Source organism: Crinia signifera, chromosome 2, assembly GCF_055691185.1.
Source record: "Crinia signifera chromosome 2, ASM5569118v1, whole genome shotgun sequence".
Lineage (NCBI taxonomy): Eukaryota > Metazoa > Chordata > Amphibia > Anura > Myobatrachidae > Crinia > Crinia signifera.
This window is the reverse complement of record NC_139218.1, coordinates 314226186-314250714: the sequence shown is the minus strand read 5'-3', so window position 1 is coordinate 314250714 and position 24529 is coordinate 314226186. Positions and strand designations below refer to the sequence as shown.

Here is a 24529-nt window from a genome sequence, read left to right as displayed (position 1 = left end):
CAGGGGAGCATTATATCTAGTTTTGGACAAAGCGGTTTTTGATTATTATTTTTTTGTATTGTCATTTATACACAACGGATGTAGCAATTAATTATTATTGCTCAAACTAATTCTCTCTCTCCAGTTTTAACATCTGGGTTAAATCTATATAAATAAGAGTCACTTCAGTATGAACTTACAACAGCTGGAGAGGGCACATGGATACTTCCTACTGACCGGGGCCGGATTTGATTTACTAAATGACATAGAACAACTCCATCCATTAAGGCAGATCCCAGATCTTCCGGAAGACAGATCTTTAATCTCATTTCAATATTCTGGAAACAAGAGAACAGATTTATTTAGCACTTTTCATTTATATAGGATATACATGCTTAATATACATATTCTATGTTGTTAGAACCGGTAGAGCTTTAATCTTTATACGAATAAACAATTTTCATCACTCACAAATGTTAAGCAGGTTCTTATAGATATTTGCAGGACTTAATGACACAACATAATGCATTAATACCAATATCTTGGAGTAGTTTTGTACGTACTGTATATACTGTGTATGTGATCACTAGCAATGGTTACCTCACGAAGGTGATCTGTGAGCTCCATCTCCTCTCTCATCTGTTCCATTTTCCTTCGTATTGTAAATTGGGGATCTACTGCTTCCAGATTCCTTTGCGGTCTAATGAATACTACAAAGGGAGTAAAGAAAGTAGATATATGAAACATATCCGAACTGGCGCTATTTAAAACCAGACAGGACAAACCCCTCATGAGTAACAGGGACTTATGGCAATGACTTGATGTATTGACGAACACAACAATGAATTTTGTATGGAAATTTGTTACCACATGCGTTTCTCATGTTTCTTAATATAATAATAAATTACATTAAGGTCACCTGGTGACAATAATGTGTCATACCCTGCATAACCTATGAGTAAGATTAACAACAAGCCTCCTTGTTTTCTGTATGCCTCCGCTCATACCCTGGGTCCCGATCCATAAAATACCAGAACCGTAACAAGTGCCTTGAGGACTAAGTTTGGCCATCTCTGCACTAGACTTTGTATTATGGTCATTAGTTGACTGCAACATAGCAGTTGCTGAGAGAGAATTGTAAAAGAATACACCTGACATCTAATCCTATTGGATAGAAGACAGTCCCCAGTCTTGGCGTCTTCTATAACCTTGATGGCTAACCTTGACACTCCAGCTGTTGTTGAACTACATATCCCAGCATGCACTGCTTAAGTTTTGCTATTTGGCCATGCTAAATCTAATGCAGAGAATGCTGGGATGTGTAGTTCAACAACATCTGGAGTGTCAAGGTTAGCCATCAAGGTTCTATAGCATCTACTTTCCCTGTAAGTGGTCCTGGGAGAAGCTGCAGGTGTTGCACATAAGTCAATAACTACAGGGGACTTATGCGGCATGGCATCTTCCATTTCCATAGCCAAAGTTTATAAAGGAAAGAAGAAAACAGAATGTCCACAATTTGGGCATATTTTGCTACATGACCCTTCCAGTGATATCAGCACATTTCCTTTCCCAAAAGTAACACACCAAGCTTTTAGAAAATGTAATGAGCCTCATATGCCACAAGGTGGAGCACAGTACTTAGTATCTTTGCAAAAAAAAAAAATACAATGGTTTAAGCCAGGTTTTGTGACAAATGTGTGTATATGTATATGGTTTGTACCATACCATAAATATATCACACAGCATTTCAACCAATGTCCACTTGAAAGTAGAAATTCCACCTGGGAAGTTTGAACCCAATTTTTGGGTGCTTTACATGGACCTACGCAGGCTTTAGGAGTCCTAGGAAGAGTCATTTGTCCTCTCATATTCTCTGCATTGTCTGTTTACTTTGCAACAAGTAATGGATATCCGGGCTGCAGAAATAATAACTGATACAACACTTCCAAATATTTTTGTTGAATTGATCAGAATGGTGCAAATGGTGCACCCCAGGATAAAACGTCAACATGAAAAACAGACGACAGGAAATATTGGACCCGATTCATAGAAATATGGTAAAGGCACCACCACTGTATCCTTGTACTGCACTAATCCTACAAAAACTGCAGGAGGCATCTTAAGTAACAAGACGTCCACTTCCCCCCGTCTGATACACGGCTCGTAGCATTGAAACAACCGCGTGAACATCTGGTTACTCCGATCACACTGCCGGGGTCAAGGATGCAGTCACTGGCTTTGGCAAGCGCTTGGGGCCGACATACCCATTTTTGCAATACTGCCCATGAACACCCTTAAACGCCAGCAGCATACCAACCATGCTGTGGCTTTTGGGACACTGCAACAGACATCGCTGGACTAGATCTGCACATACGCACAACGTTCCTGCATACATCAGATATTTATGTCTATATAAGATTTTTGTCAATCTCCGAACCAGGCCCAGTAGTCCATGTGGTGTCACTCACAGGGTTAAACAGATTAAAAATAATCTGCATGGGATCTCCCTCTACTATGATGAAAATAAATGAAGTGTGATTAAGGCAAAACAGAATTTGAAAATGCCTTTAATCTGTCTATTGTATGTCTCACTGTATGGTCCTAAGAGCCAAAGCAGTCTATCTGCAAATAGAGCAATATATTAAAAAGTGCCTAAAACAGAAGGCAGTCATCTCCCCCAGCATTCCGCAACAGAGCGGTACTGGGAAGATTTTGCTGAGACAGTATTTGCAATATTCCCGCCAAACAAATTTGAGCACCGTACTGTACATCAGAACAATATATTCATTCACACATCACGTGCCTCTCATTTTTAATTTTATTGTTCAATGTTTGTAAAGTTTAATTATGTGGTTCAAATTTTCACTTAAACGTTTTTTAATATTATAAAAATAAAAGGCAAATTTTATGAAATCTTCTTTCTTAAAAAGTGCTCCAGCAAAAAGACAATCCATTTTCTGTCTTTTCTCTTTGGTCCTAAGAGCAAGACAGCAATTTTTATTACACTTACACTGCCAATTACACAAGTACGGTATGTCCTCACAATCTATACAAAGTGTGGAGTCCTAATTTAGATCTATTTACAACAAGAAAGTTGTCTGACATCCTGTGGTTCCATGTACAAGCACCAGGGTCTAAAGATCTCAGCAAAATAACAATGTGGGTTGTGTTTAAAGATATTTCAGTATATAACTGGCCTATTCTATAACCTGTTTACAGACATGAGAAAGCAAAACAATATAGTCAGTAATTTAAATGTCAGTCCTCTTGGTGATCTCCATTAGTTGATGTCACTGAGTCTGTCGCTCAAATCACTCCATGTAACTGCACGGCTGACAGGTTGTCAGCATAATGTAAGTCCTATCAGTCGCTAGTCATATACGATGCAGAGAAAAGCTATTCCCTGCTGTGATTCATTTGTCATTACATTTGTACCTTCCATGCAGCAGTTATGGTTGAATTGCACTTTGGCGATAATATCAGTCTTGTTAGCAGCCTCCCACAGGTGTTTTCTCCCTCACCCAATAATCAGGCTGTCTGACAAAATCACTGTCTGTAGTTATGCACTGTAGAGCTATGCACACCGATAGTTCTTATTGGTTCTTTACAGAATATAAGAATGCTCTCATTATTAATGTCATTCCGAGGGGAGAAGTCGGAACCGATCCCCTTGAAGCACCCGACTCCTCCCAGGGCTGCAGGATCGCATACTATATCCTATGCAGTCCTTTTTCATATGATATATTGCATGTGATCCCAGCAAGGACTGCGCTATTCGATATATCTATATATAGTGAAGCCCTAGAAATCTATGGGCTCCGATCCGATGCGCATGCGACCGTGCATCGAAACAGAGCTGAAACACTACACCTTTGCCTGATTTCATCTGATTTATTGGCTCAATGCGTCGAAATTGGGCAAAGTTGCATATGTGTATGGGGCCTTTAGGGGGAAATGTATCAAATCATCTAAAGACTACAGCCCATAGCAAATAATCAGCTTCTATTCAGTTCTGCTGCTAGGATCATGTGCTGATTGGTCATAAAACCAGGACTGTCTACAGGGGATTACAGATGTGTCATTTAACTATTCTTCTGCCCAATATAACCAGCTTACTCTGCGCTCACTGGAAATGGTCTCTTTATTTTTCTTCTAAATATGGATACAGTATTACACTTTTACTGCCGCTGAGAGGTGTAAAGCTATGCTCACTTTGACCATCGTTATTTTTATTCTTTACTTTGCAGATTCATTTTTCATTTACACGTTCTAAACCTTTCAGCATTCATTCACTATTGCAGAATAACTTCCCTGTATCTTATACAGATCGATTTACTGTGGTTTGAACCATGATGATTTGCGATGGTAAGGTGATGGCACAAAGGCCTTGTAGAATGAATGTAAATCTGGGCCTGATTCTGTGGTTACCAGACCAGCTCTACAAAATAACAGCTCTTATATTATATTAATAAGACTATCGGACTCTGAATTAAACTGCACTTACCAAAATACTGAGCTCCACGACCTGCTTTCTACAGTCTTGTGTCCATGTACAACAAAAATTACTAATGGGATCAGGACTTTGGGGCAGTAGAGTATATTGGGAGACAGGGTAGGGATTGTCAAAAGTGTGGTGCACCAAAAGAGAGAAAATAATTTTTACACTTAAAATGTACCTTTTATTGGTTTCTTTAAAACTGCGAAATATACAAACTAACATGCAACATAGAACAGTGAATACAGTGATTTAAAAAAACTGCACGTGCGGTATCAGCATGCAATGCCTCCTACTGTGAGGATCAATTCTCCTGATATCTTAGGTATATACTTATCCCTTGGCGTATCTGATGGCTAGATTTAGCCTTGTCACAGATAACAGCTGGTAAATGTGCTTATATTGATATATCGAATTGTCCGAAATGTGTATATAATGAGCAATGATGATATGAGATAGTACAAAATCATTAGCCTGTGGTGAAGGTGTGAAGGGGACCCAATAGGGACATTATCCCCCCCAACAAATTGTCCAATCACATCCACGAAAGGCAATTTATTTCCAGCCTATACCAATGGTATTATCTGCGTATAGGTGAACATTACAGCTCAAGGGACTCCGTAGAGCACCCGAGAGGGTTACAGGATCCGGTAACTAGCCTTATGTGTTAGACCCGATCGCTCTATCCCTAAGTGGCTGTGCTTCCCGTACTACAAACAAACTGACATCAACTGTCAACCTTTGGTCTGAACCACATAGCTGCTCAACCCATTTGCTGCACGAGTTATATGTATTGCCTAAACGAGGGCTATTGACGGCAGGACAGCTACACATTATTAAAAAATTATATTTCTGTCCTCATTTCTGCTATCAAACCCCGTGGAGAGCATAATTAAAACACTGCAGCAGTAGACTATATATACTCTTAGGAGGCTATTTAGACCAGGTCACCAGCAGATATTATACCCTGTAAATACTGTCCGTGAAAATGTGTATAAAATGAGCAATGATGATATGAGATAGTGCAATATCATTAACCTGTGGTGAAAGTGTGAAGGGGACCCAACAGGGACATTATCCCCCCTAACAAATTGTCTACATCTACTAAAGGCAATTTATCTCTAGCCTATACCACTACCAATAAGGGCTAAACGTATACAATCGGATATACAACCTTGCACTAAATCTGTGCACACTGAGAAACCAATTAAAGAGCTATTTCCAATCTGAATGTGCACTAACATTGTACATATTGGTAACACCATACACATCAGGAGATTTGGAAATTGCCCCAATCCCAATCTATCCAATGTTTATATTGCAAACTCCCCCCCCCCCTTATTTCTGTCAGAGATACTAAATCTGACTGAATATCTCTAACACGGACTCAGGGACATTGCCATATATAATTAAGAGACACAAGTGATACCTATACGGACAATTCGATATATCAATATAAGCACATTTACCCGCTGTTATCTGTGACAAGGCTAAATCTAGCCATCAGATACGCCAAGGGATAAGTATATACCTAAGATATCAGGAGAATTGATCCTCACAGTAGGAGGCATTGCATGCTGATACCGCACGTGCAGTTTTTTAAATCACTGTATTCAGTGTTCTATGTTGCATGTTAGTTTGTATATTTCGCAGTTTTAAAGAAACCAATAAAAGGTACATTTTAAGTGTAAAAATTATTTTCTCTCTTTTGGTGCACCACACCTTTGACAATCCCTACCCTGTCTCCCAATATACTCTGCCTAAAACATTGTCCGTGGTGGCACACCCCTGCACCTCTAAGTGTTACCCAAACAATATCAGCACTTACAGGGGGCCTACGTCATATTACCCTATACCTCTACACTACAATCTTGTGCGATTGAACTCACCAAAAAAACTCTATTTCGCTTTGGGGCAGTAGGTCGACCACTATTGGTCAGCATGGACAAAAGGCTGACACAAGCACAATGTAGACACTGCAATGTTCAATCATTTTTTTTTCTCTCTTAATTTTATTCATTTTTTATACTTTACAGTCCACGTGGGCTACAGCTGGGAACAGGGAAGTGTTGCAAGCATAGCAAGGTACCTGGCCCAGAGCACAGTGATCGACATGAGCCATGCAGTACGCTAATTGGGGGCTCAAGTGCTCAAAGCATGAACTTGACACATAACAACTTGAAAAATTCATGTAGATCCTTTTTTTATGTGTTGACCTTTTTCCCATGCTGACTATTTGGGGTGGGTGCCGGACAGTTTCCTGACAGTCATTACCCTGACATCGGGATCCCGACAGTCAAAACCTCGACGCTCAGGGTCCCGACGGCCACTGGCTATTCTTCCTCGTGGGGATCCATGACCCCCATAGAGGAGAGAATAGAATAGGTGGCGAGCGTAGCGAGCCACCGTGCCTGCAGCGTGGCGAGCACGGGGAGCCCACAAGGGGCTTTGTTGCGCTCGCCCCGCTGTCTGAGTCCAGCCAGTCGGGATCCCGACACCGGGCTAATGACTGACGGGATCCCGACTGTCGGGACCATATACCACACCCTTTGGGGTAGACCTAGACACTGTCCACCTAATTACGGTCAGCCCTATGAGCCATACCCATTATTAATTACCTGCCATGATAACCTCCACTCACTATCTTGGTTCTGTTGTGCTAATCTGGGTTATCATCAAGTAGTACCTCCCAGAATATTATCTGGTGACTTTATGGCGATGAGAGGTTTCTTTCAGTGGGGTAGATGTATGAAGCAGTGATAAGGGAGCAGAAGTGATACAGTGGCTGGTACTTTATCACCGACCTATCAGCTCCTGACTGTTAAGTTACAGGCTGGGTTTAAAAAGCGACAGTTAGAAGCTGATTGGCTGGTGAGAAAGTACCAGGCACTGTATCACTTCTCGCTTCCCTTATTACTGCCTCATACATCTACCCCTATATATTTATCAGACACAGCACATTGCTTTTATTTATTTTCAACACAGCATATACTACACTGATAATGTCAGACTAGCCCAGCTGGTTCTTGTATTCAGTCTTCCACCTGTGCAGGATTTGCTGTGTTATTATATCTATGTACCGTCTGTCAGCATAGAAAATCTTTACTTATACAATGACCTCATGCTATCTGTGTGCAAATATTATGTCACCTTCCTATCAGCAATATGTTACTGGTGTGTGTGTGCAAAGCTGCTGCTCTGTATCAGGTCTGTGCATTTAGGAAGTAGAAGACGTCTATATTGTCAGAATGAAACTGATAATACGCTAAGATTAGAACTGAATTTCTGACTGGGGAAGAGAGAATTTATGCACAGGTAATTAATTGCATGGAAACAAAGTAGACATTGGGTAAGCAAGTCCAATGGTCTTCAGGAAATGTGGACAGAACTGAAATAATAAGCAAAACGGTCCATAGGACACACAAAGAGAGAAAGAAGGAGGATATCTGACAGGGATAGATGTAACTACACACCAGCCAATCAGCTTCTAACTATCATGCTACAGACAGAGTTTGGAAATGACAGTTAGGAGCTGAGTGTTTGGTGGTTTATCCCTCTCCATTTTCTCACTTTTCAAGGCTTAGTACATCTCGCCCAAAGTGAGGATACAGAGAAGCAGACTCGGATGCGGCCTCATTGTGGGCCTTATTCTAGTTCACTCTTTCTGACAAAATCCTTCTTAGATGGACAAAACCATGTGCACTGCAGGTGGGGCAGATAACTTGTGCAGAGAGAATTAAGGCCCCCATACATTATGCGATTTGGGCCCGATTTCACCCGATTCGGATGAAATCGTCCCAAATCGCATGTTTTGACACCCTGTCCGACCCGATGCGCGGTCCCGTGCACATAAGATTTCCTAAATCTCATGTGCAGTCCGGTCCGGGCAGGGTCAGTGGGCGGGGGACGCCAGGGAACTGCAGGGTGAGTTGACAAATAGTCAGCAGGCGGGGGACGCCAGTGAGCCGGGCATGGGGAGAGGCTGGGACTCGGAGTGGACACATATAGTCAGCGGGCGGGAGGACGCCGGTGAACCGACGAGGGGAAAAGCTCACGTGCTGGGCAGGAGGACAAGGCAGGCAGCCGCAGCTTCATGGAAGAAAACCCCCAGTAAAAACGAATGGGCAGCCAGTGATTGGCTGAGAGCTCTCTCAGCCAATCAGCAATTGGCTGAGAGAGCTCTCAGCCAATCACTGGCTGCCCATTCGTTTGTATTGGGGCTTTCTTCCATGAAGCTGCGGCTGCCTGCCTTGTCCTCCTGCCCAGCACGGACGTGACCTGTTCCCCTCGCCGGTTCACCGGTTCACCGGCGTCCCCCCCGCCCACTGACTGTGTGTCTACTCCCAGCCTCTCCCCATGCCCGGCTCACTGGCGTCCCCCGCCTGCTGACTATTTGTCAGCTCACCCTGCCCGGCACTTCCCTGCAGCTCCCCAGCGTCCCCCACCCGCTCTCCCCCTGCAGCTCCCCGGTAGTTGCATATGATAAATCACATGCGATTTATCATATGCATAACTTGGCACATCAAGTGCCTCCCGGGGAGCTGCCGGGAAAATCAAGTCCGACTTGTCCCTAGGACAAGTCGGACTAATGTATGGGGGCCTTTAGATTTGGGTGGGGTTTTACTTCAAAGTGAGATCTATATTGCAGTGTAAGAATAAAGCAGCCAGTATTTACCCTGCACAGAAACAAAATAACTCACCCAAATCTAATTCTCTCTGCACATTTTACATCTGCCCCCCTGCAGTGCACATGGGTTTGTCCACCTAAGAAGGATTTCGTCAGAAAGAGTGAACTAGAATAAGGCCCTGTATGCTCACAAACTAATCAGGATCTTCAACTGAATTCCAAGTTGGCAGACTCGATGGATCCACATTGCCCCTATTCATTCTCCTGTGAAAGTAGCCATCACTATCAGTACACATTTCCTTTAGCAATAAAGCTGGTTCAAAAGATTGGTCTAAAATCAGAGGAATCTCTGCATACACTCCGCCTCAGGACACTGATCACTTTGTAAGTGCCAAGTCTGGTGAAAAACTGGTTTTCAGATTACATTGGTCACAAGATGAACGCCTATAAAAGGTTAAATATTAAAGGAAATAAACATCTACAAAAACACACCAAAATGTATTTTAAGTAGTTAGTATTGAAAGTTTATTAGCATACAGTAGTTAGATAGACTAACCCTAAAATATTCCATATTTAATCTTTATTCTGAACTTAAATTCAGTACTAACCACAAACTATTTCTGGTGTGCTATTGTATGTGTCACCTTCCCCTAAGCACTGTGCAAAATGTCATCCCTCTCCAGTCATTAACTGACACCCACATAAGAATATAAATGTATACTTGTAAATACTGGGCCTGATTCGGAGCCACATGCTATGCATGCAGTTTGCCGTAGGTTTAAGTCCTGCATATACATTACTAGGATGTAGCAGGGGGGTGTGGCTATGCAGACGCAGGTGGGTCCATAGATGCTCAACTTCCCATACAGAGAAACTGCAACCGCAATAGGACTGGGACAGTTTCAATCGTGTGTCCAAAAAGACATTCACATCAGTCCCTGCCCCATCGGAGCTTACAATCTATATTCCCTACCACATATACACACACACAGACATTCTAGGGTTAATTTTGTTGGGAGCCAATTAGCCTACCAGTATATTTTTGGACTGTGGTCGAAACCGGAGTACCGTAGGAAACCCACGCAAGTATGGGGAGAATACACAAACTCTGCACAGCTGGAGGCAAACTAAGTTCAGTAAGTTTAAGTCGATGGAATTGCGGGTTATGAAGAATGTTGTATATGCAGACACGGGTCTGCTTTTAGATATTCCTTGCATTAAAATAGGGCTGGTGGAAGTGTGTATTAAAAATGATGATGCTATGAAACCAAGGCTGGATAGGGGAAAAGTGGTTGCATAGACATACAACTCAGCATACTCACCTACCTCTATAGCAGTGGTTCCCAACCCTGGTCCTCAAGTACCCCCAACAGTGCACGTTTTCCAGGTCCCCCAGCATGTGCACTCATTATTCAGTCACATTTTAAAAGATCCACAGGTGGAGCTACTTATTATGCCTGTGATTCTGTGTGGAGACCTGGAAAATGTGCACTGTTGGGGGTACTTGAGGACCAGGGTTGGGAACCACTGCTCTAGAATAACTATCTACAGAACCGATTTCCCTATGACCAGCTTCTATGCGCACTTTTATTTCCTTTCAGGTTATCCTTATACAAATGACAAAACTAGCAGCATAACTGGATACCGGAAACTGCCTATGTGCTGTATGGATGGAGAGAACTGCTGCAGTAGTAGTAAATATGATAACTTCAGTGCAACATATACATTCTATATACTTCATGTGATATGAATAACAAGACCAAAACCATAAGATGAGAGCTACGGATGTGTTTCATGGACACGGTGACTCAGGAGACATTCCTTCCTTTGAACATGCAGCTGACGATCCAGGTAACAATGCACAGATACACAACCTACCATTGTCAATGTCTCCTTCTGATGACATGTCCAAGTTATAACTGTCCATATTTTGTGCCTGTGTAAGTTTGTTGAAGGAGATAGGAGGAAGAGTGAGGGACGGGTCTGTAGGAGGGGGTGTCAGAGGAGGTCCGTATAAAGCAAAAGAGGACCAGAATAAATCACAGGTACAGCAACTGTATGTTAGAAACACATTGAAGAAAATATAGTGTCACCTTGCAAAGCAAACTTCTGAATTAAATAATTAATGAAGGCATGTACACACATAAAGCATTAGAATTTTAGCTTTCAATTAGCAGCTGTGCTGTTAACAGCTACACACCTTTGATATAATGTTACAATGCTGTACACAAAATAACAAAACGCTGGCACATGTGAATTGTAGTTTGCATTTTACAATCTGATTGTAACAACCAGATTATACTGCAGACATTGGAACCTGCCCATCCATATCAGGCGATGATTGGGTCAATTATCCAATTGATTGCCTGGACTGATCTGACAAATCAGGTAAAATAACACAGTTTTAAGCACGTATGCAAGGTGAACACATAGTAAGCCGCTAGATTACTTATGTAGAGTTGTACGACGTGCAGTTCCTAATCTATGGAATGTTCTGCATCCCAGCAGGTATTGCAGAATCCTTTCAGGACTAGCAGTAAGAGAAACATTATAGAACAGGGACTAGCATAGACAGAACTAATACAGTGTATTCCAGGTCACTGATGAATGAACCTACTGTCTTGTGATGACAATGTATTCACATCAAGAACAAGTGACTTCACTTCATGCTTCATACCTTCATACCTCAATGAAATCATCAGCTGCTAGTGATCTGACTGAATAGTTGTTCAGGTGATTGGTCTACCTTATCATTCCTCATCTCTAAAGTTCTGGTGCAATCATCATTGAGTTAAGGTTTTTCATGTTTGCACCCCAGTATGGTACATATTTCAGCTACTTAAATATAGTGATGAATTATAATGGAGAGTTGGGAGCAGGAACAGCAATGTAAGGCCCCAGCCTGAAATATTCATATCCAGTTCAAATTTTAATAAATGATACACTTAGCATGGAGTAAAGGGATTGCTATGTATTAAAAAATAATCCATGTCGTATTTATAGCTAACTAATAGGGGTAAAGGATTGCTTGTGTCCATCTTAAAGTATTATGCTTCAGTGGGTGATCGGCATGGTATAAAAACATAACCTTTCAATGAGGCCCGAAAATTGCACTTTTAGTTTTGTGATTAATGATGATCGTTTCTCCCTGACAGAGACGTAAAGAATGTAGGTATAATGCCCTCTGTCTGCCTTCAAAAGAAAGGAAGTCATCTTTATACATACCCTCAAGAAGCCTTAGTCACCTATCTTCTCTGCATCCATGCAAACCCCTCTTTGATGCCACTGTGAGATGGACATGTGCTCGGTAGAACACCTTGGTAATTGTAGAAGTATAGGGCTCCATTGTGTCTTGATATTTGATGATTCCCCCTTTCTCCCACCCAAAAAAGGTCAACTCACAGTGCTATGTCTCCTGATGTTCTCAGACTAACAGAAAAAGGGCCAGATGCACTAAGCTTCAAAAAATGATAAAATGGAGAGTGATAAACAACCAGCCAATCAGCTCCTACCTCTTACTTTTCAAACCCAGTCTATAGCATGACATTTAGGAGCTGATTGGCTGGTTGTTTATCAGTTTCCATTTTATCACTTTTTGAAACTTGACACATTTGGTCCTAAGTGGGCACACACCGAGTTCCTGCAATTCTAAAAAACTTGTTTGGGACTTAAAAGGGATCATCAATATATTCAGAGAACAAGAAATATATGTCACTGCAATTTACACTTTATAGGCCTCTGCTATCATTTGTTTCTTACAGTAATTAACATATGAAGTGGGACTCCAATGTTGGGGCATCGATCAGGGACCAAATGTTAGTAACATCACGGATAATTGACTTTGCAAGACCTTAGAGAAAACTTTGATATAAAGCATTTTATTACAACACAAAGTACTCTGGTTGTCTATTTATAATAAGGAGAATACATATAGAAACTAAATATCTTCCTTTAAATATGTACATGTACTTTTAATGAAACCTACCAGATCGAGGTTTCAGGCCAAAGGCCCCCGTGCTGTGTACTGGAGACATGGCTGGGGTGCTGTCTTCAGGCTAGAGGTCAACAGAAATAGAAATGAACATTTTAGTGGAATTCTATTGCTACACTATATCACATCAGGAAGTTCAAATAAAATCATGGTGCTAAGGGTTTATATAGTATTATAGCAAATACAGTAACTGTCAGACTCAATAATATATTGTATTGTCCACCTTCTGATGACATTCGTTTATTGGTTTGTTAGGCCCACCAGCGAGTTTGACTAAATATATTGCTTTATATTTCTTGTTTCCATCTTAAATCTGTCTTCCCGTGGTGCCTCTTGTCAGTTCCACATGGTCACCACTCTCCTAACTCGTTAGCGAAAGCATACTGCTGGATGTGGCCGCTGAACGATACCCATTGATCGGGAATGCCCACATTGTCCTTCAAACTGTTCCGTGTGTGTATGCACCTTAAGAATAACGTTACCATTTTTTGTAACACTTTGATTAGAATTATGTGGATTTATGCAAGGCAGATTGGGTCACTGCTGATACCAGCTCAGAATAGAAGTCACATTGTATAACCCATTATCTTATTTTATCTTGTCACTTCTGAACAGAGTCATTGAATTTTCAATGGAAGACCTATTTTATTTGTTAGCTTTTGGTGGTGTAAGTGGGAGAATTATCAACCAACAAGAGAAACAGAATAATGGAAAGCATACATCTGCAATTTATTGCCCCAATTCCCCATTCTGCCGGGGTCGGAGAACCTGGGAAATGAAATGTGTTCTAAATCCCTTATTTGCCAATTCTGGCTCAAAAATGATTTGGATCACCAAGTCAGGGATTTTTAACAAGCTAAATTTTCAATCATCAATCATTGATGTCCGCCAATGGTGGCCTTGATGGCTGTCAGCAGATCGTATTGGTGTTGTGGTACCACCTTGCTGATGTATAACCCGCATATGCGGGTTATAAATGCACTTTGAACAAATGGGGGTAATATTTTTGTTTGCCTTTGTGATATGGTTATATAAAATATATTACATGCAAAAGATGGAAGTATTTAAACTATTAGCCCAATAATTAGACTACAACTGGCACCTATTCATCTGTAGACTCTGACCTACAGGTCTGTGTAAAATATATCAAATGGGTAACTATTTGCCAGCTTTATACATTAACTTTAAGTACAGCTGGATAACTTTTACATTAACTTAATTGTATAACATCATTACAGGTGTCACCAAATAATAAGTTAATTCTATACTTTAATCACCACACGTAAAATGTCACACACGTAAATACATTGTAGTGTAGCCCACCTCTTCCTGGGAGCTGTAACATGCCTCGTTCTCCGTCACCGTCTGCACAGTGAAAGCAAAGTCACAGTATTAGTGAGTTATTATAAGAGCGGGAGTTAGCTGAACACATGTCCCTTGTCTGCTACAGATCCTAAGACTAGCGGCCTGAGGCCTGCAAAACGTTTATTGCTTTTACATTTTATAGACTCATACATATACAACAATCCTGCTAATGTTAGGTCATAAAAGCATACAATGTCCATTTTATAGAAACTTTAAAATAACTACCTGCAATATTGGAGACATCTGTAACTCCACTTGTCCACTGAAATATAAATAAAAGGAGTCACCCTACTGGGGATCTGATTCACTTCAGCATGAAATATATTTTACTATGATAGATAAACACACTTTACTGTAGACTTTGTCAGATCAGAAGAGGTAGTCTGTAAACTATACTGTTCTGTGCCGTCTTCAATTTCCATACTTAGCCTGGAAGATAAAATATACACATTAAAACCTAATGCAGAGTTCGTCCATCTGTGCTCCATGTATATTTGGCTAGGGGCAGAGTTGTGTACATCCTGCAATACATCTGCCCCCTATTTATATACTCAGGTTCTGAGGCTTCCTTGGTATAAAGCAGTGGTGTCAAACTCATGGCCCTCCAGCTGTTGTGGAACTACACGTCCCAGCATGCCCTGCCACAGTTTCAGAAATCCATAATATAACATCTGTGGCAGGGCAATGAGTTTGACACCCCTGGTATAAAGCATGCACTTGTAAAGGCATATTTTCACTTAAATTCCATCTCTGCATGCCCGCTGTCCCTGAACTCGGTGACAACAGCCTGTTACAGCTCAGTTAGATCTCATCAGTCCGAAGTGTTGCAATTGAAAACATCATCATTAAAGATCATTTATAAGGCGCCACAATTCTGCAGTACCGGACAGGCAAAGAAGCAATCATACAGTATAAAATAAATAAATCAAAAAGAGACATGAACATACACATTATGGGCCTGATTCAGAGTTGATCGCAAATGCTAAATCTTTACTCAAATGGGTAAAACCATGTTGCACTCCTCGCCCAAATCTTATGGAGCTTACGCACAGGTCTGATTTGGCCTGTTTATATCCGATTCTGATGGATCAGCCCGATATATTGGATGATAACATTCATCTCTCTGCATCAGCCCTCTGGTGACCTCATGTGAATAGCAGTAAATAGCAGAGAGCATGGTGGGCAGTAGGACAGCTCTCCCACCCCTCCCTGCCCATAGTTTGCTGGCACACAGATAGATGGGGGCATGCTGTGATGATTCGTGGTACATCCCCCCTTGTAGAGAATGCGCTGCGCACGGACATGCTAGGACTGTGAAGCCGCCCCAGTTCGTCCCTGGTGAATAGAGATTACAGAGTGCAACAGTAGCCAAGTTATCACAAGTTATAAAATACGTGTGTGGTATTATGTCTTAGTGAAACCTCTCCCTTGTGGTAAAATGAGACCATTTGTATCCGTCACTCACCATATAAAAAAAAAAAATCGATCCTGATATATTAGGGTATATATTACATTTGGTAACATGAGGTTAGGGAAGGCAAGCTGAAGACCAACAGTAAGATAAGACGTAGTTGTTGTTATTATTATTATTATTTTTTACTTAAGAACGCAACAATAATAACCTTAGATGTGTAGTCGCTATTTGAATAAAAATAAAATCTGACTTGATCTTTACCCCTGGCTTTAATATTTTAGCGGTTATCTTTTTAATCTTTGAATTCCAACAAAGGAAACTGACATATATTAGAGACTGTGCTCTGATCCCGAAAGTATTAATCATCATATGTCTGGTAAATCTATGAGAGGAAGTTGTGGGTGGAAAGAAAAATCCCCTTAACATACTGAACATACTTAACATTATTATATAATACACTGGTTTATGCTGAAGTATATTTTTATTTTATCCTTGCTAATTCACAATATTGCTCAGACAGGGCTTTCTGAGTGATATTGTAAACAATATCGCCTAGTGTGTACACTCCATATCATTGACGATATGCGCTTCCGCACGTCATTATAACCCCCACCCTTGTCTGAACATTTTCAGACGAGGGACTTCTCGTTATTGACGGTCATGCTGCAGCCGCAGCATGATCTTCTCTCCCTTTTCCCTTCCACATCGGCAATTGTGTAAGCACTTGCCAATGCCGGCACCCCAATACACACTAAAAGAGGCCCCGTTGATACTGGCGTGTAGTATGGGACTTTACCATGTGTGGGCACCTAAAGGTTTCATCCACACTTGGATGCTGTAATGTTATGCCTGTATATTACTCCAGCGTATTACTTCTTACCGTGTAGGATCTTGTAACATATCAACTGCTTCTCTTAACTGGTCTATCATTCCTGCACTAATGCCTTGATTTTCAGAATTTTTCTTTCTGCAATACAAAAAAACCCTTCTAATTAAATCTGACATAAATTAAATAATCCTAAAGCTAAACACGTTATACATGTATACACACTTCAATTCTTCAAATACTTGAAACGAAGATTTTGTTTAAACTACCCAAACTCTGTTTCTTGGCTTGCCAAGTATAACATGTACAGTATCAGACTCTTTTGCCAGGATCACTTTATAGGTTTGTTTGATCTAAATGTTTATCTTGAAGGACTGACAATAACCGCCTTCTTCCACTCTGACATTAACAGACCCAAGGAGCCTACAGTATCAAGCATTTCTGCTCAATAAGTAACTTGTTCTTGGTACAGCAGATTGCTTGCTGGAGGTTTGGTGCAGATTTGCACATTTGAGCAATACTAATAGATCTACTTACTTAGGGGCTGAGTTACACACTGCTGTGACCAATTACTGTCTATTGCCATAGTTAACACTTCTACTTTATATTACTACTAGTAAAAGGCCTTCCCCTTGGTGTACAGTCTTGCGTCTGACAGCTCTATAAATGGAACTCCCGTTATATGCATCTTTAGATGCTACCATCCCAATTGATGTCTTATATGACAATGGCAACAATGTGAATGCCGACATTTGACATGTCAAACTCCTGTACACGTCGACATTCTGAACATCAACATATTATACCCGTCAAGCAGTAAAGGTTCCAGGTGCCCTAGGTTAATACACATGTAGCTCCTCTTGAAATGCTGCTAAACACACATTTATGAGTGTCCAGGGTCTCGCCATTCATACTTCCCATGGGCATGTAATGAAGGTTATACAACTGGCATGTATGATCTAATGATTGTAGTGGGTAAAGGAGACATTAGCTTTAGGCTGACCAGCTGGCACTATAGCACAATGTACATAAGGTAATGGTTCCATCAGTAAGTTACATTGCATAGGCAAACTCAGGGGGGTTTCTGGTTGCCCGGAAACCCCCCTCCTCTTGGTAAGTGACTTTAATTATGACAATAGCACTGGTATATAATATGATCAACAGAGCTGCCACCACATCATGCAGTGTAATAAACATAGCAGAGCTGCTTCACATGCCTAGTGTACCAGCTTCTTCTACCAGCAATCTGGCAGTCACCTATAAGGTGCCCATACACGTTACAATTATTGTATACAATATTATATACAATATCGCATCTCATTGCATATCGGTTTTGCGATGACATCAGATGAGATGAGATCTAGTACAAAAAGTATGTGCAGCACATACTTTTTGTACTAGATCTTATCTTATCGCAAAACCGAGATTCGATGAGATGCGATATTGTATACAATAATGTATACAATAATTGTAACTTGTATGGGCTTTACCCACCCCACAGTACATTGGGAGAGGTGATAACTTAAGGTGCCCATACACGTACCAATTACCCGGTACTTTTTGTGCTAAAATAGCATCGCATCGCAAGCACAACGCACGCACAACGATGCTATTTTAGCACAAAAAGTACCGGGTAATCAGTACGTGTATGGGCACCTTTAGAACAGTTCACATTTCCCAGGCACCCGACAGGTGCACTCATTACTGACTGACACATTTTAAACAATCCACAGGTGGAGCTAATGATTTCACTTGATTCTGTGAGGAGATCTGCAAAACATGCACTGTGTGGGGCCCTGACCACCAACTTTGAGAACCCGTGGCTTAGAAGCATGGAATAAATTAGGCCTTAATTTTATTCATCTGCTGTCACCTGCAAGGCGCCCTGCAGCCTAATCAGCCTATTTTTCTAATCATTCACTGCCTAACTACTGTATATTGTTATAGTATACGGCAGTTGGTAACATATAGCGTTAAAATGTATCAAGAGTGCCCAAATCAACTAATCCAATGAGGTGGTGGTGTTGTGTAGTATGGTATATTGACGCTAGGTATATGAGGACACATCTGTAGCACATTGAATGTCAGCCGAAACATAAACATAGAGCAAGGAAAATCTCTGCTTCTGCTTAACAGCGGTTCTCAAGCTGTGGGTCCCGACCTTCTCAGCATGGGGTCGCGGCTCCATGTTGCTAACCATTGGGCTGATGAATTTTCTAATCTCCGGTCAGTTATCTAAGGAGTCTGAAATATCTGTTGAATTGTCTGTTATTTCAGCCTCCACAATGCTGCCATGCCTGTGCTGTCTGCTGACCACACGTGATGTGATGATCTTACTGGGGTCCTGCAAATCATTTGTATTGTCTAATGCGGTATCAGAGAAAAATAGTTTGAGGACCCCTCTGCTAATCAAAGAGAGGACCGGAGTTCCTGGGAGGATGGTGTATGCTCACTCTAGAGCCGCCAGTGCAGACTGCGACAGCAACGAGCGCTTGTAATGGGAAGACACTCCTCTGCTATCATCTCAGTCCTACCCAGCTCTTGTAGGCGGTTTGTTAACTTGTGGGGATACACAGGATTGTGATCCTGCACACACGCACCTTTACAGACAACCCTTGACAACGAATGTATGAGTCGTGGCATGAGCCAGGATAACCAGCACACATGCTCATAATTTTCATATTTGCATCACAGACCACCCGCACGTTAGTAGTTGTGCTATGATGTTGGTTGCGGTATGACCGCTGCCTCCCTCTAGGTGATCTCAGTATGACAAGTGTGCAATCTATCGCACCCAGGAGGTCATTCTGGTTGACTCGCGAAGCAGCGAATTTCACAGCTTTGCGAGCCAACCAAACTCCACACGCACGCACACAGATTTTACATAACATGCACATAAACATTCATTCACAGCTTGCATGCGGGTCGGAAAACAATTGATGGTCGCCGACCATCGAATGATTTCTGAAGGGTTTGCAAATCTAAGTCACTCTCTGGTGAATTAGATTTGTGGCGCCCTTGTAGAGGAACAGGGCACGCAGCTGACATCTGGTGATGTCAGCTAGCCGGCACCCGTGTCCCGAGCGAATTACCATGGGAACACCCAGTGTTTTCATGTGGAACATATATTACGTTTATAATTTGTGCTTTAAAACACATTGGGCCTAATTCAATATCAGTTGCCGTTCTGTGGAAAAAAAACGCAAAACTACAACTGCCTTCTCTAACATGCTGGGGGCCGCCCAGCACAAACTGTGCTTCACAGGGCAAAGTCATCCAGTTGGGTCCATATGATTGCAGCCTAGCTGCGAAAGCAGGTGTAAGGCTGCCATTTTTGCACTTGCAACTGCTGCGTGTGACGTCACATAGCCAACATGCACCGCCCCGAAAATGGTCTCTGCAAGCCTCCGTTGTCCAGACCACGCCCACCCAAAGCTGCATAACCGCTCCCACTCAGACTGTGGTCGCATTTTCTAGAATGTCATTGCAGTTTGAGCCCTTTTGTATGCATGCTGCAGTGTGCTCGCATGCTCTGAATAGCAGAAAATGCCAAATAATGGTATTCGCTATTCTGTCTCCTATACCCTCATTGAAACACTGTGCTGCTGGTCTCACAAGCAGCGGATAATGTTAGGAGCATCGCTTCTATACAGAATCACTAAACTATACACTTTATACTGTATACAGCATATTTAAGGTAGGCTAGAAAATATAAAACTTTACTCTGACTTCTATGTTGATACCATTTTATACACTTGAGGACTAATAAGGTATGTTGGTCCTTCATAGACTCACCTATTGTGTATAGACCATGGCAAGTCCTCTTCTATTTCCAAAGGCTCATCGAACTCCGCTGATTTTTCCTGTAATGACAAAGTGACTACAATAGAAAATACGTACAGCAACACCTAGTGTACAATATGAGCTCCTAGCATAATTATTCCCATTATTTCCATAATTATTTCCATTTCCATAGCAATCCCAATTGGCGGATCATAACACAAACCTCAGCAGCTTAACTGCACAGTTTGAGATTCTCCCCCACTCTAGAATCCTTCAAAAACAGACTCAAGATTTTCCTGTTTACTCAAGCATTTTCTTAATTCCCTTAAGTACTGTATATTAAAAGCTTTTCTGTACTTCATTGTTCCTATACTTTATTACATTCATTCTATCTGTTAAGCACCTTGAGTCTTATTGGAGAAAGAGTGCTATATAAACAAAATTATTATTATTATTTATCTTACCCAGGCAAACTGCTATGAAAGCCTAAGGAAGCACAAATCCTAAGCTCAAGCTGGACCTGCAGGGCAATGGGAGAGAATGCCTGCAGCTTTAGAAGTGAGAGGAAGAGGATGTGCTTAGAGAATCAATGGTCAGACAACACTTTTACTGCCTTTTGTTACCGTTTCAAGTTCATTAGGAATAAAATTATTTGATTTCTATCAATTCTTATGGAAAAATCGACTTTTGTTTAGTGCTTTTTCGGTTAGCATTACAGTTTCCACGAATGATTTAAGAGCACTAACGAATTATAGCTGTAGTTAATTAATAGCACATAAACTATACAGAATATGCTGCAGGTTTTCACATAAGCCAATGGCCATAGAAAAAAGCTGAGCACAACTCTATATGAATGTCATTTGTGAAATGAGAGATTGATGTTTTAAAACAAAAAATTATGGATTTAATTTATACTAGTGCTAATTCATTTTGATTTGAACTGATATCATTTTTGTGTATCAGACACAGACATAGGGCCAGATTCTCTAAGCTTCAAAAGTGATAAAATGGAGAGTGATATACAGCCAGCCAATCAGCTCCTGTCTGACATTTTTCTAACAGTCTGTGACATGGCAGGTAGGAGCTGATTGGCTGGCTCCTTATCACTCTTCATTTTATCACTTATGAATCTTAGAGAATCTGGCCCATAGAGTATTACAACACAGATGCATGCAGTCTCTCTAGGGTGCATTGTACAGTATGTACGATTCAGTATATTATCTCTACTCCATTTTGGGGACATTAAATCATCTGTGGTAAAATGGCATGTAAATGTATATTGAACACCCCATGAAATACCACTTAATCCCCTTACAGTAGTTTCTCATTCATGGCTGCAGATTTCCTACTGCACAACTGTAACATACAGTACCTGGCTGTAGCTCATAAATTCAGTATGGTTGGCATCTGCGTCCATCTTATATTGGCACATTGATTTTTCTGACCCGCCAACAGCACTCATGACATAATCCTGATGACAATCCACTATAGCATAAAGGGAATAAAAAATAAAAAAAAACATAATGGCAACAATTTTAGCTGGAAGCCAGGAGCACTGCAAAATGTTACCCACTATACCATAGGAAATATGTTATGGTAACGTCATATGATATGGTATTATCATCAAAAAAGAGCTGTAACTAGGGTGAACCAGTATGGTACTTGACCGGGACACTGGCAGAGGTGGGCAGCACATGGCTCAGTCTGCCAACCACTAGGGGGTCCAGCATAGTAATGTCATGGAGGAATAGAACTAGTGTTTTAGAAGGGTATGGTATAAGTCACCGACATTCGGGATTCCGATGGTTGTTTCTCCAACATTGGAATCCCGGTAGCCAGGAGCCAGATGGGGGTGAGCGCATTGAAGCCCCTTGCGGCGTACGGTCGGTCAGCTTGATATTTGTCTGCATACAGTGACTGTGCCTTAAACCTTAAAAGGGGTATGTTCAACCCTCATATATAGTGCACAAGGGGAATTGACATGTTATTAAATCTAATCCCCTCTAATAAACCAGTCTAAAGACTAATTTTTAGACTGTTATTTAATGCATGCAATGTTTATGCATGACTAAAAATGTATTTTATTATTAAATGTTATATTGTTTTTTTAATGGCCAAAACACACTGTGTATATTATAATATACCAAATGGTATCATACATCCTTAGCGCTGTTCTCCCTTTTCTGTGATGTTCCAGAAACTTTTCAGAGGAATGAAACTGCAGCCGATCCTCCTTGAAATGCCGTGAGCCCCCCGGTGGCTGGATCACACACTATGGGGGGTATTCAATCCCACCAGTGACAGTCCGAATTGTCGAGCATTTGTTTTTCTCGTTTTGCTCGACCTGAATATTTAGCTCGACAAGTCGAGTTTTCGCCTATTCAAACTGTAATTTCAATCCCACCAGTAACAGTCCGAATTGTCGAGCATTTGCATTTGTTTTTCTCATTTTGCTAACTGAAAATTTAGCTCGACAAGTCGAGTTCTCCCCTGCTCGACAAGTCGAGTTCTCCCCTGCTCGACAAGTCGAGTTCTCCCCTAGAGAGGAAAGTGGCAATTGTCAGAGATAGGCTTCATTTTTATAGTCAATTATATAAAAGTAGATATCTTGTTAAAAATGAAAATTCTCCTATAAAAACCATTTCCAAATCAGCAGACTGCACAATGCTGGTATCTCCCTGAAGTCTCAGTACAGGAATGAGACCTCTGAGGTAAATTGCAATGCATTGCATTGTAGAAATAAACAAAAGAATGGCAACAAACAAACTAAACATAGGTGTTTGATCAAACCAGAAGTAGACATAAATAGACATGTATACAGAAGACTTTCAATGGGCAAAATGCAGCACAGTGAACATGAAAGGTGAGCAGAAAAAAAGATAATACTTCTTATATGCCAAATGGAATAATTTAAACAAATGCGTAATAATACAAGCTGAAAACTGATGCTGACAATGGAATAATGAGTTAAAGCATACCATATAAACATGCAGCAAATGTAAAGTTAATCAAAAGAGGAATATTTCGCAAAATATCACAAAGACAGAAGTCAAGATAAGCACTACAAACATTAGTACAATCCTGCATATACATTTAACACAATTTATGAACATGCAACAAGAGAAACTTCCTTGTCACGACAGAAATAATTGTCGAGTTAAATTTGAGGGAAGAGTGATTTCAAACAGTCGAGGTCAGGTGAATTCTTTGACATTGAATAGGCTGCAGGAATTATCTCGACAGATTTTACCCAAAATAACTCGACAAGTCGAGTTATGTTCAACTCGACAGTCGAGCGAACCGAAAACCAAATCAGGTGAGCTCTGCTCGACAAGTCGAGAAAACTAGACAATGAATAGGCGACCTCATAAATAACCAACCTCTCGTCGAGAAAACAACAAAGCTCGACAAAAATAAGGAGCTCGACAGACATTGAATACCCCCCTATATATCATATGCGGTCTTTTGCATACGATATGTCATATGCGATCCGGAGGCTGTCTGATCCCACAGATCTTACGTGCAGCAATCTCGTGACATAGTTTTGTTGGACCATAGTTTGACTAAGATGCGCAATCGGGCATAAAGCAGCTCACTATTGCCAGGAATACCACACAGCATGGTGTATTGAGGCTAGGGGCCAAATCTACGGCGGCAATGCGGGAATCACTTACAAAGTATGGTTTTGCCTTGTAGGTAATTGACCCTTTAAACAAATATCTGTGTTTGGCCGGCATCCTGCACAGCTACTGAACTCAGAGGCTAGTAACATTCGGCCTTGGTCAGGCATGTCCAAACTATGGCACTCCAGCTGTTGTGAAACTACAAGTCCCATCATGCCTTGCCACAGTTTTGCTCTTAAGGAATGCTAAAACTATAGCAAGGCATGCTGGGATGTGTCGTTTCCCAAAAGCTGGTGGGCCACAGTTTGGACATGCCTGGCCTAGGTGTACAAGGACACATATCTGTACATTACCCATGCTCTATTATCCATTCCCTACCTCATAGGGAAACATTTCTTAATGGTAACAAGCAGGGATAACACAGAT

At 41.2% G+C, this 24529-nt stretch overlaps 1 protein-coding gene across 5 annotated transcripts in view; it reads right to left on the bottom strand.

Annotated features, from left to right (window-relative positions):
* The window catches only part of LRCH1 (leucine rich repeats and calponin homology domain containing 1), a 216600-nt gene that overhangs the window by 53634 nt on the left and 138437 nt on the right, over nt 1-24529 (bottom strand). For 3 of the 5 annotated variants that reach the window (XM_083168986.1, XM_083168989.1, XM_083168992.1), the window contains exons 9-18: nt 21853-21965; nt 20493-20560; nt 16752-16838; nt 14806-14886; nt 14683-14719; nt 14416-14457; nt 13087-13156; nt 10980-11084; nt 580-689; nt 180-317 (exon numbers count right to left, since the gene is read on the bottom strand). In XM_083168986.1, coding sequence (XP_083025112.1) covers nt 180-317; nt 580-689; nt 10980-11084; nt 13087-13156; nt 14416-14457; nt 14683-14719; nt 14806-14886; nt 16752-16838; nt 20493-20560; nt 21853-21965 — 851 coding nt within the window. The remainder of the gene's footprint in view (nt 1-179; nt 318-579; nt 690-10979; nt 11085-13086; nt 13157-14415; nt 14458-14682; nt 14720-14805; nt 14887-16751; nt 16839-20492; nt 20561-21852; nt 21966-24529) is intronic. The other 2 variants (XM_083168990.1, XM_083168991.1) reach the window with 1 other exon arrangement.